The sequence below is a fragment of the Narcine bancroftii genome, chromosome 3, assembly GCF_036971445.1.
Source record: "Narcine bancroftii isolate sNarBan1 chromosome 3, sNarBan1.hap1, whole genome shotgun sequence".
NCBI classification, from domain to species: Eukaryota; Metazoa; Chordata; class Chondrichthyes; order Torpediniformes; family Narcinidae; genus Narcine; species Narcine bancroftii.
Genome location: NC_091471.1, coordinates 6,989,908 through 7,009,792, shown reverse-complemented (window position 1 = coordinate 7,009,792; position 19,885 = coordinate 6,989,908). Strand labels below are relative to the sequence as shown.

The 19,885-nt window shown below is 45.5% G+C and overlaps 1 protein-coding gene across 10 annotated transcripts in view; it reads left to right on the top strand.

Moving 5' to 3' along the window:
- m1ap (meiosis 1 associated protein) overlaps positions 1-19,885 on the top strand; it is a 150,390-nt gene that overhangs the window by 68,214 nt on the left and 62,291 nt on the right. For all 10 annotated transcript variants that reach the window (XM_069923475.1, XM_069923466.1, XM_069923465.1 and 7 more), the window contains one exon: positions 16,845-17,051. In XM_069923475.1, coding sequence (XP_069779576.1) covers positions 16,845-17,051 — 207 coding nt within the window. The remainder of the gene's footprint in view (positions 1-16,844; positions 17,052-19,885) is intronic.

Sequence of the window (19,885 nt, the reverse complement as noted above, 5' to 3'; positions counted from 1 at the left end):
TTCTGACCATCGGTTGAGGATGGAGATCTTGTCGCTGAGGAGGACTTTGCCATCTGAGCTGCGCAGCGGGCTTTGGACTTGGGGTGAGGGGCCGTACACAGCCTTTAGAGCCGCGTAGAAACCCCTGAAGTCGCCAATGTCCGCGCTAAGCTGGGTTCGTTTGGCGAGGCTAGTCCACCACTCATTTTGGATCTCCCGGAGTTTGCACTGAAGATGGCTGCATGCGCGACGGAAGGCTTGTTTCTTCTCTGGACAGGACGGCTTTGTAAGGTGAGCCTGGTGGGCAGCTCGCTTCTTTGCCAGCAGCTCCTGGATTTCCTGGCTGTTTTCGTCGAACCAGTCCTTATTTTTCCTGGAGGAGAAGCCCAGTACCTCTTCAGTGGATTGCAGTATGGTAGTCTTCAACTGATCCCAGAGGGTTTCAGGGGATGGGTGCGTGAGGCGGGTTGCATCGTCGAGCTTTGCTTTGAGGTTTGCCTGGAAGTTTCCTCTCGCTTTTCTGACTGCAGGTTTCCAACATTGAACCTCTTTCTGGGGGCTTTACTGTTCCTGGGCTTTGGCTTGAAGTGAAGGTTGAGCTTGCAGCGAACCAGCCGGTGGTCAGTGTGGCATTCCGCGCTGGGCATGACCCTGGTGTGGAGCACATCTCGTTTGTCTCTTTCTCACACCAGGATGTAGTCCAGGAGGTGCCAGTGTTTGGATCGGGGATGCATCCAGGTGGTCTTAAGGCTGTCCCTCTGCTGAAAAAGGGTGTTTGTAATGACAAGCCGCTGTTCTGCGCAGAGCTCCAACAGGAGGCGCCCATTGTCGTTGCACTTGCCGACGCCATGCTTGCCCAGGATTCCTGGCCAGGTTTCTGAGTCTTTGCCGACGCGAGCGTTGAAGTCGCCAAGGATGACAACCTTGTCGGCTGTAGGGGTGCGTTGGATGAGGTTGTGTAGGTCAGTGTAGAACTTGTCCTTTTCTGCTGGTTCCGCCTGGAGGGTTGGAGCATTATCACTGATGAGGGTGATGCAATGCTTGTTTTGAAGGGGGAGTCGCATGGACATGATTCGGTCCGAGAGGCCTGTCGGAAGGTTTTCGAGTTTGGAGGCAATGAAGCTCTTGACCATGAAGCCTACACCAGATAGGCGTCGTTCATCCGAAGGCTTGCCAGACCAGTAGAGTGTGTAGCCTGCGCCGCGTTCTTGGAGGCTGCCTACATCTGCCAGGCGGACTTCACTGAGAGCGGCTATGTCGATGTCAAGTCTGAGGAGTTCATGTGCAATGAGGGCAGACTGACGTTCAGGTCGGTGGCTGTCAGCCTTGTCTAGCATGGTTCTGATTTTCCTGCATGCTAGCTTGAGTTTGTGAGCATCTTTTGAGGGGGAGGACGTGGAGGGGGAGGACGTGGACCTGTCCTCGGGCCTGCGCAAAGGAGCTTTTAGGTAGAGTGCAGTGCGCGCAGTACTGGCCCCACCCTTTACACCCATGGTTCGTGTGCCGTGGCCGAGCAAGCTGGGATGTGGCAGCGAGGTCTTTGGGTCGTAGGTTTTATATTGGAGTGGCCTTCTCCTATGCAGGTTTCTTACCCGGGCTGGAGGGGTCTGCCTCCCCTCCTAGGTCGGTCCATACTGCCCGGACCGGGGCCAAGGCCGCCGCTGCTCTCTCTGTGCCCGGACTGGGGCCGCCGCCTCCCACTCTCTGCCTGGACCGGGGCCTCCGCCTGCCTCACTCGACCAAGGCCGGGGCCGCCGTCTCCCCCTTGCTCCTGCCCGGTTCGAGGCCGCCGCCGCCTACCCTTCGCCCGGACCGGGGCCGGGGCCGCCGCTGCTCTCTCTGTGCCCGGACTGGGGCCGCCGCCTCCCACTCTCTGCCCGGATCGGGGCCTCCGCCTGCCTCACTCGACTGAGGCCGGGGCCGTCGTCTCCCCTTTGATTAGTAAATGTGTAAATGACACCAAAAGTGAAAGTGCTGCTCTGCATTCCAAACTAATTTGGCCAGTTCATCTCTCACACCACTGTAATTTGCTTTACTCCACTGAAATACCAACGTATCTGACATTAGTTTCTCTTTTATTTTACTGAAATGCCAACACATCTGACCTTAGTTTCTTTTTTTAAATATTTTATTTATATTTTTTCAGACTTGAACTCAACAGTTTACAACTTTATCGTCAACAATATTTACAAATATGTATCAATTACAACTTATCCAATCTATGCGAATTTTCTATCATCCAAATCTAACCCCCCCCCTCCCCATCCTTCCCCTCTCAGCCTGTCATCAAAATATGAGAAAATGCCAGCAGGCATCTGAACAAAAGAGTTGGGGGAGGGGATAAAGGGGGTAGCAAAGGCAGGAGATGATAGGTGGAGAAAGGAGGGAGGTGACTGCAACAATGAAGGGAAGGAGGGTGGAAGAACTGGAAAGACAGGAAAAGGGGAGGGGAAAGAAAAGCCAAGCAGGTTTAATGGAAACCAGAAAAGTTAATGTTAATGCCATCTGGCTGGAGAGTGCCCAGACGGAAAATAAGGTATTGTTCCTCCAATCTGCAGGTGGTCTGGCTGGGATAGTACACAAGACCATAAACAGACATGTGAGAGTGTGGGAGTGTGACTTGGAATTGAAATGGTTGGCCACTGGGAGGTCACTGTTGTTGTAAACAGAGAGGAGGTGCTGAGCAAAGCAATCTCCCAATCTGCAACCAGTCTCTCCAATGTAGAGAATGCTAAAAAGGGAGCACTGGATGCAGTAAATAAGTTTTCTGGATGTACAAGTGAAGCAATTTTTTTCACTTGAAAGGCCTGTTTGGAGCCCTGGACTGTGGTGAGGGAGGAGGTGTAGGCGCAAGTGTTGTACCTCCTGTCAGCACAGAGGGACGAGTGCACAAGTGAATTGCAGAGGGAGCAATCTAGTTTAAACAGCATTTGCCAATCTCCCTGCTAGAATATTGGTTCCCCTTGTACAGGTCATCCCTTCCCCAGAAAATGTTCCAATGATCCAAGAACTTGAAACCCTGATCCCTGCACCATCTCCTCAGCCACTCATTTGTCTACACTATCTCTGTGTTCTGGGATTCCCCAGCTTGTGGCACCAGGAGAAATCCAGAAATTACCACCTTGGAGATCCTGCTATTCAGCCTCTTTCCTAACTCCCTAAACATACTTTGCAAAAGTTCTACCCCACTCCTGCCTTTGTCATTGGTTCCAATATGTACCATGACCTCTGGCTACTGACCCTCCCCTTAAGAACATTCTGCAACCTCTCAGACACACCCTGGACTCAAGCACCTGGGAAGCAACACACTATTCTGGAATCTCTTTTGTGACTGCAGAATCTCCCATCTGTTCCCCTAACAGTTGAGTCCCCTGTGACTCTCGCTCTATCTGACTTCACCCTTCCCTTCTGAGGTTCAGAGCTGATAACAGTGCTGTTGGATCGGCTCTGCCTTGTCCAGATAGGCCATCCCCTCAACAGTATCCAAAGATGTACACTTGTTGCTGATGGGAAATGCCAGAATGGTACCTTCCACTGACTTCTTTCTCCCCTTAACTCTCTTTAGGTGTTCACTCATCTACTATGTACCAAGGTACATTGATAAAATTTGTTTTGCAAGCAGTCCAGGAGCATAGCACAGCAAGTATAGCATAGTATTGAAGTGCAGAGTCACAGAAAGATATAGGTTAGTACATTAAAAGGCAACATAATTTTACTATTGTGTGAAACATTCAGGAGTCTGATCATGGCATGAAATTCTGAGTGTCTCAAGGATTCTATTTAAAAAATAGCTAGCCTTTTTGTGAAGTCTGATAGGCAAAGAATGTCAAGTTGATTGACCACTTCATTTTTACCTTCATACTCCCTTTCTGACCTCACATAATTTAAATAATTTTGTGTGAACAAAGCAACTTGTCAGAAAGGAAACCATGAGTAGTATATGGGAGAAATACAAAAATAAGTTAGACTGAGAGACAGTTAAGGTGGATTGAACAGGTAAGGATAATAATGTGGAGTATAAGCATAGCAGACCTTGGATGGACTTTTCAGGTCATTATTATGCTACAATGTTCTATTTAGTTTGCATAATGAAGTAAAATAAACTGCACTGGAGACTATTTTTGCCATATGAAAGACTGCAGATGCTGGTATCTTGAATAAAATGTAATCTGTTGGAGGAACTTTGTAAGATGAAGGGTTTGTAGTGAGAGTGCTACCACCAGGAGGAGTCAGAGATGGAGTGTGTGGCATTTGGGGAATGTTGCATCTTGGGAATGCTGTTGCATGTTGGGTAGATTCAAGATGGAGGCCTCCACATGAGGTCTTCTCTGTGTGTGTTCTGTTCATAGTGCTGTTTGCTTTAGTTAGTAAATCTAGTTGTTTAAAAAGAACCCAATGATGGTTCTTTATTATAACAAAAGAAATATCATAGGGTTCTGGTCCAAAAGTTTTTCTCTCACTGATGCTGATCAACGCAGATTGTGTTTTGCCACTAGAGGGATTTATATTATATCGGCAATTTACTGAGGACATCGTGTGACATAAACCAGTTACTGCAGGCATTTTGAAAGTGATTTCATATGTGTGTAATGAAACTATTACCCCCTCCATAAATCTTCGTCCGCGAAGCCAAGCCAAAGAAGATGAAACTATTATTATAATAATAAAAGTCACATTACTCATTTGTTCCCAAAATATTTAAAAAAAAATTTTTCCACCAGGTTTCCCATTCTAAGTAGAAATAAGTTTATTTTTTGCTTTCCCATCTGTTGGATGGTAAAATTTGGTTTGATGTTATCTTATTAGCACTCCTGTCTTCCCATTCTGCCTCCTCTAAACGCAAACTCACCATCTCCACCACCTTACATGCCATTCTTTCCACCATATAAAAGCAAGTCACTGTAAAAGTTATACTGAATGTACATGCATAAAGTGTTTTCCATTTAAATTATTGTACCTGGCTAACCCAGCCCTTGAGACCAACTAGCAGTGGCAGATTAACATCCCATGGGCCCTAGGTTGAGCTTTAATAAGGTCAATCTTGCCCCACGGCCCCCACCCTTTGTCTGATGCTGTGACTAGTAAAACACAGAAAAGTTGGAGGAACTCAGCTAGTCTCGTAGCATCCACAGGGGATAAAGATACCTTGAAGAAAGGCTCAGGCCCGAAACATCAGTAATACATCTGGTCACAGCTGCTGAGATGCAAACCTCCCAAATTTCAAACAGGAAAGTTTCAAATGTCTGTGCTGCCCGGCTGCAGATACCTGGCTGATAAACGACCACTTCCGCGTAATGGAGTGCGGGGTGCAGTAACATTCTGGAGAAGCTGAGGCACTAATGCTATGCTGTTTCGAGCCCAATCACGCAGCCTTTTGATGTCTTCAGATCGTTTAAAATGTTGCAGATAAGCGTTCCCCTGACCTTTCAACTTGATGGCCAGACTCGTTGCGCAGTTCACAACAGCTTGGCCAAAGTGAATGAGTAGATTGTAAAACAGTCTTTCAGACATCCAAACAGTTACCTTCTATGTTGCTCCTAAGTCGATCCACAGATGCCAGGAACTGCTGAACGGTACAGACAGTGGATCGCCTGCTTCACAAACTTCCTCAAAGTCGCAACGGGCCTGGTGAACTCTGACGAGAAGAAACTCAAAGTCCTGCAAGCTTGAGTGGGCCACCAAGCATATCTGGTGATCCAGAACTGCATGACCTACCCGGAGGCCATGGCTGAACTCCACAATCTCTACTGACCCCGGATGAATGAAGTATACTCACGCTACTGGCTAGCCTCGAGGAGACATCAACCTGGTGAGTCCATGGATGAGTTCCTCTGAGCACTATATGACTTGCGGAGAGACTGCTGGGGAACTGCTACAGCCCCTGAGGCCCATAGCCCAATATGTGGAGGAGCTGGTCTGAGAGGCCTGCGTGGCTGTAGTGAGGTCTGACTACATTTGTCAGCAACTGCTCAAGGAGGACAAGCTGCCCTGAAGAGAGCCTTCAAACTTGCTAGGACCCTTGGCTTGGCCCAACACAACACCAACGAGATCACCAGTAACAGTGGGGCCTCCACATGCGGACTGCGGGCGCCACCATGTTGAGACCCGGCATCACAGATGGTCACCGCGATAGTGAGCCATGACCTCACCACCACCGTCGCCACAATCGGACATCCGAAGTGCCACTTCCGCAGCCATTAGAAGCACCCCTTATGACTCTGTCCAGCTAAAGAGGCATTCTGTTCAGTATGCGGGAAGAAGGGACATTACCAGCATGTCTGTGCCAGCTAGTGGAGTTGTTCAAGTGAACCGGTATGGACTTGAAGGGCCAACATGGCCTGCTTCCGTGCTGTAAATGGTTATATGGTTATATGTGATAGTGAGGGCAAGAATAGAATCATGTGGAGGATGAATGCATGGCTAAAGGGGTTGAGTAAGGGGCAGGGATTCAAGTTCTTGGATCACTGGGACCTATTTTGGGGAAGGTGGGACCTCTACCGAATGGATGGGTTGCATCTGAATCCAAGAGGGTCCAGGATCCTGGTGGGAGTGTTTGCTGGGGCTACTAAGGGGGCTTTAAACTAGTGTGGTTGGGGGAAGGGGTCTATATCAGGTAGGACAGCAAAAAGAAGGTTTGTCGGCAAAGAAAGAAGACTTGTAGATAAAATTTGCTGATGGAAGGGCAGTTGTTTGAGGAGAAGAGGGATTGGTGCCATGATGAACAGGGGATAATTGTGATAAGTAATAGAGTTGACCGTAAAGACGGGGATAAGCAGAAGGTAAGTTGTGGGAAATCTCTGAAATGCATTTACTTTAATGCTAGGAGTATTATAAGGAAGGTGGATGAGCTGAAGTGTGGATAGACACTTGGCAGTATGACGTGGTTGCGATTAGTGAGACGTAGTTGCAGGAGGGATGTGACTGGCATTTAAATATTCCGGGATTTCACTGTTTTAGATGTGATAGACTTGCAGGGGTAAGGGGAGGGGGTGTGGCATTACTTGTTATGGAAAATATTACAGCGCTGCTACTATGTGATAGATTGGAGGGCTCGTCAAGGGAGGCACTGGGTGGAATTAAAAGATAGAAAAGATGAGGTGACAATTATAAGGGTGTATTATAGACCACCTAGTGGGGAGTGAGAAATAGAGGAGCAAATGTGCAAGGAAATATCTGAGATATGCAATAAGCAAAGGGTTGTGTTAGTTGGAGATTTTAATTTTCCTAATATAGATTGGGAGACGTATTCAGTGAAAGGGCTGGATGGTTTAGACTTTATTAAATGTGTGCAGGATATTTTTTTGTGGCAATATGTTGAGGTGCCCACTAGAGAAGGGGCAGTGTTGGATCTACTATTGAGGAATGAAATAGGGCAGGTAACTGAGGTGTGTGTTGGGGAGCACTTCGGATCCAGTGATCATGGAACCATTAGTTTCAACATAATTATGGAAAGAGATAGCTCTGGTCCAATGATGAAGGTTTTTGAGTGGGGGAAGCCAGATTTGGAGAAATGAGAAGGGATTTGTAGGGAGTGATTCGGGGTGATTTGTTTTTTAGGAAGGAGGTAGAGGAGAATTGGAGGGCATTTAAAAGTGAGATTTTGAAGTTGCAGAATCTTAATGTTCCTGTTAGGATAAAAGGCAGGGCCAAATATTCAAGAGAGCCATGGTTTTCAAGGGAGATTAGGAAGTTGGTTCAGGAAAAAAGAGAGGCCTACATTAAATACAGGAAGCGAGGTGCTGAGAAATTACATGGATTATAGAAAGAAGCTTAAGAAGGAAATTAGGATAGCAAAAAGAAGGTACGAGGTAGCTATAGCAGACAGAGGGAAAGTAAATCTGAAGGGTTTTTACAAATATGTGAATAGCAAGAGGGGAGTGAAGGATAGAATTGGTCCACTAGAGAATCGGAGTGAATAACTGTGTGCAGAGTCGAATGAGATGGGGGCAATATTGAATGAATTCTTCTCGTCAGTATTCACTAGGGAGAAGAATATGGAATTGTGTAGGATTAGTGAGGCAAAAGGGAAAACATAGGGATAAGGAAAGAGGGGGTGCTGGAACTTCTGAGGCAAATAAAGGTGGATAAGTCTCTGGGTCCCGACAGGATTTTCCCCAGGACCTTGAGGGAAGTCAGGGAGGAAATAGCGGAGGCTCTGACAGTTATTTTTCAACAGTCACTGGAGGAAGGTGTGGTGCCAGAGGATTGGCGTGTTGCAAACGTGATTCCTCTGTTTATAAAGGGCTCCAGGTGTAGACCCAGCAATTATCGGCCAGTAAGTTTGATGTCAGTGGTGGGTAAACTAATGAAAAGTATTCTTATGGATAATATGTATAAACACCAAGAGGGACAGGGATTGATCAGGGACACTCCTCATGGGTTTGTGAGGGGAAGATCATGCTTGATGAATCTTGTTGAATTTTTTGAAGAGGAGACCGGAAAGGTTGATGAGGGTAGAGCAGTCGATATAGTCTATCTGGATTTCAGTAAAGCTTTTGGTAAGGTTCCACATGGAAGGTTGGTGAAGAAAGTTCAGGCACTAGGGATTAATGTTGAGACAGTCAGATGGATTCAACTGTGGCTAGAAGATAGGCACCAGAGAGTCATGGTGGATAACTGTCTATCAGGATGGAGGCCAGTGATGAGAGTTGTTCGTCATTTACATTAATGATTTGGATGATGGAGTGGAAAATTGAGTGAGTAAATATGTGGATGATACAAAAATAGGGGGAGTTATGGATAGTGAAGATGGTTTTCGTGGACTACAGAAGGATTTGGGCTGCTTAGAAGAGTGAGGTGAAAGGTGGCAGATGGAGTTTAAGACCGATAAGTGCAAAGTGCTTCATTTTGGGAAGAATAATCAAAACTGGACATATGCAGTGAAGGGGAGGAGATTGAGGAATGCAGAGGAACAGAGGGATCTTGGAGTAACGGTTCATCATTCGTTGAAGGTGGATTCTCGTGAAGAAGGCTTTTGGTATGTTGGCCTTTATAAATCAAAGCATAGAATATAGGAGCTGGGAGGCGATGTTGCGACTGTTCAAGGCATTGGTAAGGCCAAGTTTGGAATATTGTGTGCAGTTCTGGTCGCCATATTATAGGAAGGATATCAATAAGGTAGAGAGGGTACAGAGAAGATTTACTAAAATGTTGCCTGGATTGCAGTATTTAGAATACAAAGAAAGATTGAGTAGACTGGGTCTTGGACCCAATTATGTTTTACCACGTTGTCAACACCCTCGAATGGGAAACAGCTGCCAGAGTGGATGACCTGATCCACTACCCACCCGAGGACAGTAAATACCCTGCGCTCAAACAACTGCTCCTCACCACTTTTGGCCTGTCCAGACGCCAGCGCGCCGCCAGGCTCATGCACCTGGATGGCTTAGGAGACAGGCTCCCATCCGCCCTCATGGACAAGATGCTCACCATAGCAGAAGGACACAGACCATGCTTTATGTTTGAGCAGGCATTCCTAGAGCAGATGTCGGATGGTATCCAGCTTCTGTTGGCTGATGAAGACTTCTCCGACCCACACAAGGTGGCAGCCTGAGCAGACGTCTTATGGCACATGAAGTAGGAAAATGAGGCTGCCATGAGTCAGGTGATCTGTCCCGGACCCAGCTGACTGCAAACGCACCCCAAGAGCAAGACAAAGAGTCTGAATGACACATGGTGTTTCTACCACCACCACTGGGGAGCCCAGGCATGCAAGTGCAGACAACCCTGCTCTTTTCAGGGAAACGAACTGGCCAGCCGTTGTTAATGGCTGCAATGGCTGGCCACACCAACAACAACCTCCACTTGACTGACAGGTCGAGAGGCCGGCGATTTCTGGTTGACACCGGCACCAAGTTGAGCGTCATCCCACCAACTGCCCTGGAAACCCACACCCGACCACAAGGTCTCACATTACAGGCAACCAAAGGTACTAACATCAGAACTTTCAGCGTAATGTGCAGATCCAGCTCAGTAGAGACAAGTTCCGTTGGAGGTTCACCCTGGCCTCAGTTGGCACAGCGATACTTGGGGCCGACTTCCTTTGAGCGCACAGCCTACTGGTTGACCTCAAAGGCAAGCACCTATTACATGCCCGCATGTTCAAGACAGTCCACCTCAAGGCCAGCAGCACTTGTGACCCGGGCATAGCCACAGTTAGTGCCCCCAAGGATAAATATGCCTGCATCCTTGACAAATTCCCAGTGATCTTACGGCCACAGTTCACCTCCATCATGCCCTGGCACGGCATGCTGCACCACATCCAAACCCATGGCCCCTTGCTTCACACCAAAGCCAGAAGGCTCCCTCCTGGCAAATTACAGCTGGCCAAGGAGGAATTCTCCCGCATGCAGGAGTTGGGGATTGTCCGCAGATCCAATAGCTCATGGGCATCCCCGCTCCACATGGTCCCCAAAACCTCAGGCGCTGGCGCCCGTGCAGAGACTGCCACCACCTGAACAATGCGACTACACCAGACTGTTACCCCATCCCCCGCATCCAGGACTTCACCGCCAACCTGCAACCCCAGCGAGAGTCTTTTCAAAGGTCGACCTCATACAGGGCTACCATCAAATTCCAGTACACCCTCATGACATCGGCAAGACAGCCATCATCACCCCATTCAGCCTGTTTGAATTCCTGAGAATGCCCTTCGGCCTCAAGAATGCAGAGCAAACATTCCAGCGCCCAATGGACTTTGTGTCTTGATGACATCCTCATCACCAGCCGAGATCATGATGAGCGCAGACACCACCTCCGCACACTGTTTGCCTGCCTGGCAGAATTCGGCCTTACAGTCATCGTGGCCAAATGCCAGTTCAGCAAGGAGTCCGTGCAATTCTTGGGCCATACCATCAAGGCAGACGGGACCACCCCATTGGCAGAGAAGGTCGAAGCAATCCGCCAGTTCGCCCAACCTGACAGCCTCAAAGGCCTGTAGAAATTCATGGGGATGGTTAACTTTTATAACGGATTCATCCTAGGGACAGCCCGCATCATGCGACCGCTGTTCGCAATGATCGCCACCAAAAACGACCCTGGCGTGAATGAAAGAGGCCGAAGCAGCTTTCGTCGCTACAAAAGAAGCCCTGGTGAGCACCACCCTACTGGCCCACCTGCAGTCCAACAGCCACACAGCCCTCTCTGTAGACGTATCAGCCACAGCCATCGGAGGCATACAAGACCAATCAGTGGGAGGTCAGTGGAGACCCCTGGCATTCTTCAGCTGGCACCTATGCCACCGGAACTCAAATATAGTGACTTTGACAGGCAGCTCCTAGCCCTTTACATGGCGATCAGGCACTTCCAGTACTTTCTGGGGGGCAGACCATTCACGGTCTTCACAGATCACAAGCTCCTAAACCCAAGCCCTTACCAAAGGGACCGCCAGCAAAGACATCTCTCCTTCACCTCCGAGTTCACTGTGGACATCTGGCACTCAGCGGGCAAGGACAATGTTGTGGCGGACACACTCTCGCAACCCACAATCTACACATTAGCACCTGGCCTTGACTACGCTCGACTATCATAGGCGCAAAAGGGGGATAGCGAGATGCAGCATTCTGCACCGCCATCACCAGCCTTCGTCTCGAGGACCTCAAGCTGCCGCAGAACCTCAACCCGCTGCTATGCGATGTCTCCACCAGCACACTGCATCCAGTAGTGCCGCAGCAGTGGAGGCATCAAGCCTTCAAAATGGTCCACGACCTGGGGCACCCATCCATCAAAGCCTCGGTGCGCATGGTGACGGAGCGATTCATGTGGCTGGCCTCAAGAAGCAGGTTACTCGGAGGAGTCACGTGATGGAGTAGTGGATGGAGTAGTGGCAGCCCTCTCCAGAGAAAATGAAAAACAAGTTTGAAAAAAATAGAGCTCAATAAATGTAAAATACAGGAAAAGAAAGATAAAGTTACAAAGAAGAGCCAGGAGATGGCACCCAAAAGAGAGAAAGTAAGAATAACAGAGAAAAGGGAAGATGGGAAATCACCGGAGCAGGGAGCCATCGTGGAGAGGAGCGGCCCGATCTCCAAAGTTGGTGAGTCACAGGGGGAGTGGTGTCCTCCCAACCGACAGATTTCAAAAATGGCTCTCAGAGCCCAGCATAGGTTGCGCATGCGCAGTATGCAAGCAAAAGAAAAGGTGAATGCCGGCGGGAGAGGGACTCAGCTGAGGAGCGGCCATCTGCGGAGCAACCAGCTGAGAGATGCCCAGCATCGGGGCGTTCATCTGGGGAAAGCACACAGGAAAGAAGAACAGAAAAACGGTGAGAAAAGGAACGAGGGGCTGAAAGAGGGTGAACAGCAACGGGGTGACCGATGACAGGACGACCTGCAGCAGGAGGCCCAGCAGCGAGTCAGCCTGCAGCTGGAGGCCCAGCAACGGGTTGACCTGCAGCAGGAGACACAGCAGCTGCAGGCTCATCAAGGACACAGAAGCAGCTCATCAGAGAGAGATGAAGATACACAGATACAGAGAAGAAAAGAAGACACAGACATAGATATCGACACAGAAGAGGAGGAAGAAACCAAGATCTTCACAGGAAAGAAGGTAAAATAGGACAAAATTTAGATAAAGCCTTTTTTGAAGAACAAATTATGTCATTAAAAGAATGGCTATCATTAGAATTTAGTTCAATCAAAATAAAAAGAGCTGAAGACAAAATGCAAAGCTTAGAATTGGTCATGACTGAAATATGGAAAAGAGTAGAAAATGTGGATGAACGAGAAGCTGCGGTAGAAATGGAGATAAATGATTTAAGAGGGAAGTTGGAAGAGAGCGAAAAAAAAATCAAGGAGACACAAGATTTATTGTTACAAAAAATTGATGTATTGGAAAACTACAGTAGGTGAAACAACATAAAAATAGTGGGCCTGAAAGAGGGCGAAGAAGAGTTAGATATGAAGGAATTTATAAAAGGATGGATCCCAAAGGTGCTGGGAACGACAGATTTACATGAAGAAATAGAAAAAGAAAGGGTGTATAGAGCACTAGTACTGAAGCCGTCACCACATCAAAAACCGAGATCCATATTGGTAAAATTTCTATGATATACAACAAGAGAGTATCCCTAAAGACTCGGCCACCACGGACTTTGTGTTTGTGCGATGAGGCCCACACCCAGCCCCGCTCCAATGTCCCTATGAAGACCCTTACAAAGTCCTGAAATGAGCAGGCAAGACATTCACCCTGGACATTGGGGCCAGAGAAGAACTGTTTACGGTGGACAGGCTGAAAGCGGCACACTTATACCCTAGCCAACCAGTGGCAATGGCTCAGCCCAAAAGACAGGGATGGCAGCCCAAAGCGGCGAGACACTAAAACCTTTTCTGGGGGGGGTTGTGTGGTGGCGCACATCGATACGCAGGCAAACTGGCCCCACGTGTCACCACTACAATAGCGGGGCAGCTGCGTTAAGATGATGCCATCGGGTTTTGGGAGTACATCATGGCTTCGGCTGCAGCACGCACATTTTGGCAGCGTAGTGACGTCAATGCCAACGCGGGGCGGGGCTTGCACCTGCCCTTAAAGGCACGCGCGAGCAGTCGAATAAAGTCAGTTGAAACTGAAACACACACCAACCTGTGGTTTGCTTTCAATTATGGTAGCTGTCGCTACAGTGCCACATACCGCCTACGGATGGTGTAAGACTGGCTGAGTCCCTCCAGCATTGTAATTTACAAACGGGAGTTCAGCTTCTGCCTTTCCTTTTGCTGAGATTTCATTCAAAACAATTTATACATTACAACTACAACTGTCACACAAATAAAAACAGACCAAATATTCCTGCAGCGAAGGAACAAATTAAGCTTTCATTTAATAATAAAAATTGATTATACAAAATCACAATACAACAATGATTAAAAACGTAGACATATTAAAGTTCAAACAGTCACTATCACCTTTGGTTGTATTATTTGAAGACAAATCACTGATTTATTTTAATATATAAATTCAACAATTAATTTAATGTGTAAGAGGCCCTGTTACGAACTAGATCAGCAGCAGGTGATAATGACCAAGACAATGGTATTTGCAAAACAATAATTTTTCTTAATTATTAATAACATAACACTTCTCACTTAACTCTAAACTTAAACCCCACTACGCGCAAGTGTGTGTGAGTGTTAAATCCCAAACCATTACAGTTTAAATTTGATTCTAATTTGTGTTGAAACTCAGTCTTTACTGTAGTTCAAAAGCAATTATGGAAGAAGTGTGAGGCATCAGGTTTCTTTAAAATGTTGCTCAAAAGCAATAATGAAGTATTTTGAAACATCAAGTCATTAGACTTCTTTAGAATTCACAAATAGCAATGTTTCTTCATATAAATGATTCTTCCTCTCTTGGAGATTTTGGAATCAGTGTTCCACATATTGAATCTGTCCTCTTTATCTTAAAGAGATATCTAGTGAGGTTGAAGGGATGCTTTGACTGGGAAACACACTCAAATTTATTTCAAGAATATACTTGGAACTACAAGGTGAAAGCCCCAAGCAGGGGCTATACAGACCAAGAGAGGGATGGGAGTCAGACCTGGGCATCACAATTGATGAGAGATCCTGATCAGATTGGGGTAGAGCTAGTGTGACAACAGTTATTAATTCTAGATACTGACTGGTTCAATACAACTTCTTGCACCAGCTCTGCCTAACACCGCAAAAGATTCACAAGGCAAAACCAGAGGTGCTGGAGACGTGCTTCAGGTGAGGCGTGGAGCAGAGAACATTTGTTTATGCAACCTGGTCCTGTGCAAAGTTAACCCCATTTGGGCAGGATTTGGCTGACATACTAACTAGAATAACGAGGGTAACCTTCTTGCTGGATCCAACGTTGTATCTCCTGGGAAACCTTATGGTCATAAGCTATAAAGTAACCAAATTCAAAGCGTATTTATTGCTTTGTCCATAGACTTGGAATATGGCAGCCATATCTGACATAATATACATTGGGAGCACAGCTGTAGCCACACCCCAATAAAAAGACTTACAATAGATGGATTAATGAAATTAATTATATAAAGGGGTAGCTCCACAGCCTCTATGGACACTTACTGGAAGTGCCGACACCACTCCAGCCTCTTTTCTCTCTCCTTTTTTTCCCTTTCTTTTCATTTTCTCCGTCTTCCTTTTTTTGAGGGGGTGGGAATGGGAGGGGAAGAACCACCACATGTATGTAGATTGCTGGGAGATGTTGATATATTCTGAAACAGTCAGTGATGTTATCTCCTTGTTTATTGATGGAAAACGAAAAATAAAATATTTTTAAAATAAAAGAGGCAGTCAGAAGTGATCTTCATTTCAAAAGCCATTTATTCTGTATTCCCCTTTTTCCAGGAGTAACACGCAACAGTATCTTTTCTGGTTACTGTATCTTCAATCCTGAAACCGTCCTCTAATTTCAAAGAGACAGTGAAGTGGCTCTTCTTTATTGCCACTGATTTTGTGGGTGTTTGTAAAAATGCTTTTAAGCAAACACGCATTATTCTTGAGTTTCAATTAAGAAGCCACTTCAGCTTTATGGCTCTGTTTTTCAAGACACTCCAATTCTGAAAATGTCTTCTCTCTGAGTGTAATTGAGTCTCTCAGTAAATGTGTGTCCCTGTACCAGCCCACAAATCCTTCACTAAATATAGATATAAAATTCTATAATTTAACTGTAAAGATTAACATTAACACAAATCTGTTACAGGCACCCACTCCGGGATGCGGCTGCAATTCTGATGGTGCCGCAGTACTCACCTTGCTCCGGGTCTAAGCTGTTGATGGGTAACAGTCTCCATGGCTACCGTGTCTATGGCACCCCCCAATGTCTACTTTCATTGGCTGTACATCATGCCCTCCTCACAGATGCCAGCATTTCATTGGCCTGTCGGGTGATCAGTCAAATTACAGATGGGTCCCCTTACCTTACATCTACTTAGGCTTCAGCCTACTCAGCCTAATGGATAATCCGCCACTGCCAAACAGCATTTAATATTATACAACATTGGATTATTAACAACTAATTCTTTTACATGACAAAGTCTGCAGCTATTCATTCATTTCTCATCTCTGTGTATGAAAGTTGTAGCCTCAAACCCAGACTAGCAACATGAGCATATTACCCAATTGACCTTTAATTACAGTCCCTTTCTTGCTCAAGCTGCTGTAAAAGACTCCATTCCATTTGAAAAGAATATAGAACGTTGCAGCACAGTGCAGACCCTTCCTTCCTCTTAACCCTTTATTTTTCTTTCATTCATGTGCCTGTTGATGGCCCTAATGTTTCAGCCTCCTCCTCTAACCCTGGCAAGGCATTCTTGGCACCCACAACTCTGTAAAAAAAAAAATTACCTCTGATGTCTCTCCTAAACTTTCCTTCCATCATTTTAAAGAGATATCCCCTGGTGTTTATTGTTCCTGCCCTCGATAAAAGATGCTGCTGTCCACCCTGTCTAAGCCTCTCTGAATTTTGTTGACCTCTATTAAGTCTTGTCTCATCCTTCTTCACTCCCAAGAGAAAAGTCCCAGCTTTGCTATAAATTCCTGAGAAGACATTTTCCAATCCAAGCAATATCCTGGTAAATCTCCTCTGCATCATCTCCATAGCTTTCACATCCTTCCTATAAGGAGGTGACCAGAACTGAACACAATACTCTAAGTGTAGTCTCACTGGGCAGTGGACAATGTACCCATTTTGAATCAGTGTTCCCCTGAATCATCAGCTCTAAAAGCAAATTTTCTGATTATAGAAAATTGTTGTTCATAAAATTTTCCTGAGTGTAATTGGCTGTCAAGTCTGTTGCATAACTGCAGTGACTACATTTCAAAACTCCTGTCACTGGCTACATAAATATAAATCTATTTTCTTTCCATTTCATATTGTAGAAAAGAGACTGGATGCTTCTAGCTCGTTCTGAACCTCAGGTTATGGGAACTACATGGTCTGTTCATGTTGACTCTTATTACATCATACTTCCGTCGACCACTTTAACGCTCCTGGCGAAGTCTGTGGCCGTGCAAGAGCTCCTTTTACCCTGTGATCTTCCTTACAGATTTGATGATCCACCTGAAACAGCCCTGAGTAAAATGGAGGTGAGGCATTAGTCATTCATCCATTCTTGTGAGGCAGAGACAGTAATCAGGTCTCTGACATGGAATCTGACCCTTTGGTTCAAAATGGTAGGGGGAGAAGAGGCGAGCTTTAGTGATAGGGGATTCATTACTGAGGGGATCAGAGAGAGGATTTTGTGGACTAGATGGAAACTCGTAGTTGGTACATTGCATCCCAAGTATCAGGGCCAGGGACAACTTGGATCAAGTCCATAGAATTCCCAAATAGGAGGGTGAGCAGCCAGATGATGTTGTCCACATAGGGAACTATGATGTGGGTAGGACCGGTGATGAGGTCCTGCAAAAGTAGTTCAGGGAGTTGGGTGCCAGCTTAAAGGAAAGGATCTCCTTTCCTGGAAATCCCTGGACTTCTTCCCATGCCATATGCCAATGAGGTTAGAATTAGGAGGATAATACACTTTAATAAGTGGTACAGAAGGGAGGGCTTAAAATTTTTGGATCATTCCAGCAGGACAGTTTACAACTGAATTGGAGGGGAACCAATATCCATGTAGGAAGGTTGCTAGTTCTGCACCTGGGTGGGTGGAGGGGGAGGAGGTTTAAAATTGAATTGCAGGAGGTGGAAACCAGAACACCAGTGTAGAAACTAGAGTGGTTGTGGATAAAGATGCAGTAAAGCCTGCAGACAAAAACAGAAATAGAATGGTTGAGTATAGTGGGAATAATGTTCTGAGTTGCGACTATATCAATCCAATGAGTATTGTAAAGCAGCCATTCTCAATCTTTTTACAGCTAGACTCCCCACCCCTGGACTCTGCTCAAAGTTTATGGGCTCCCTTCCTTGTGAGGCAGTCAAGTTTTGGTTTCTTCTGTACTTTTCTCCTACCAACTACATGAAAAACATTTTTAAAAATGTATGTTACCTGAGGTGAAAAGAAAACAACGCTTTTATGAGCTTTGGCCCCTATTGAGAATGGCTGACTTAGAGCATAGATCAGCACGTGGAGTTATAACTTTGTAGCCATAAGTGAGATGATTGCAGGAGGGGCATGGCTGGTAGCTCAATGTTTTAGATGTGATAGAGAGGGTGGGATGAGAGGGGAAAGGGTGGCGTGTTTAATCAAGTAAAATATTATGGCTGTGCACAGGTAGAACAGACTGAAGGGCTTGTCTACTGTATAGGTGGAGCTGAGGTATGAGAAAGGGATGACCATGTGAGGCAGATTTGTAGGGAGATAGCAGACAGTTTCAAGAACATAGGGTTGTAATAGCAGGTGATTATACCTTTCAACATAATGACTGGGACTCTCATGCTGTAAAAGGGCTGGATGGGTTAGAGCTTGTCAAATGTGTTCAGGAAACTTTTATAAATCTCCAGAGAGAGATCCCAGCTAGAGAGAGTGCTGGATCTCCTTTCAGGGAATTAAACAGGTCAAGGTCTAAATTTGAAAAAGGCCAATTTTGATGGCATCTGAAAGGATGTGGCATGTGGATTGGGAATTTTTTTAATATAAAACGATACAGCAAGGTAGAAGGCCTTTCCATTCCATGAAACCTATTCCACCCAATTATACCCAATTAATCTACCCACCCCATATATTTTTGGAGGGTCGGAGGAAGCTGGAGCACCCAGAGAAAGACATACAGCATTCAAACTATTAGAGATAAGAAACATGAGTAAGAGATTGGTTCCTCAACCTGTTCTGCTGCTTCAGTTCATTTCGTTGTCTTCTCAGTGTGTAAAAGTAAAAGACACAAATTTCTGTTTATTTTTATTAAGTGACGACATTGTTTAACGGGTTTAATGTATCTTATAGATTGAACTTTGAATAAATGGGAAGGGGGGAGAGGGAGGGGGGAAAAAGGGGATAAAAATGACACTGCATATATATTCAAGAGAAAAATGTCTATATGTATTTTGGTCAGTATGGTTCATAGTGTGAAAAACTTTTTTAAATTAAAAAAAAACCTGTTCTGCTGCTGGCTGACAAGGTCAGACTGCAGATCACTGCTGGTCTGATCTTATCTGTAAATGCATGTTCCTGCCTTCAATATATATTCAGCGATTCAACCACCACAACTGACTGAAGTATTGAATTCTAAAGATTCACAACCCTATGAGCAAAGACCCTTTATTTGTAAGCTCTCTGGTATCAGATTCTGCCTCAAGGAGAAATCATGTTAAAGCTCAGATATTTAAGTGATACTATCGCTCATCTTCAATGAGCTTAAGTTCAACCAACTTCATATGAAATAACCTCTTCAATCTCCCATCCCCGTCCACACAATTCTGCTTCCCAGCCTTGTAGCATCTTGTTTTGCAGCTTTCAAATTTCAAACCTTACTGCCAGAGTGATTGTCACTCGAAGTCAAAGCCCAATCGGAATGAAATAACTTGAGACAAAAGGCCAACAAACACAGTTTCAAGTTTATTTTATACTGTGGGACAGTAGTATAAATGTTACCACCTTATACTGCTGTAATGTGTTGGAATCAAGAAGTCTGAATTAGCTGTAATTGTATGAAATACACAAAATTGCTAGAGAAACTCAGCAGATACTGCAGCATCCGTAGGAGGCAAAGATTATACCCAATGTTTCGGGTCTGAACTCTTCTTCAAGGTATTTCTCCAGCAACCTTGTGAATTTGGTGTATTTGTTTCAGAGTTTTAATAACATAGAAAGTCCTTCTTACTTCATTCTTATAAACAAACAAAAAAACATTTTCACCTGTTGTATTTGTGACTAATCATTTTAAGAAATAACAAATTCTGATTAGAAAATAAGGGCTAATTTTGCAATATAAAATTTAACCCTGTGCACTATACAAATGGGAAGATCAATTAACGAATTAAA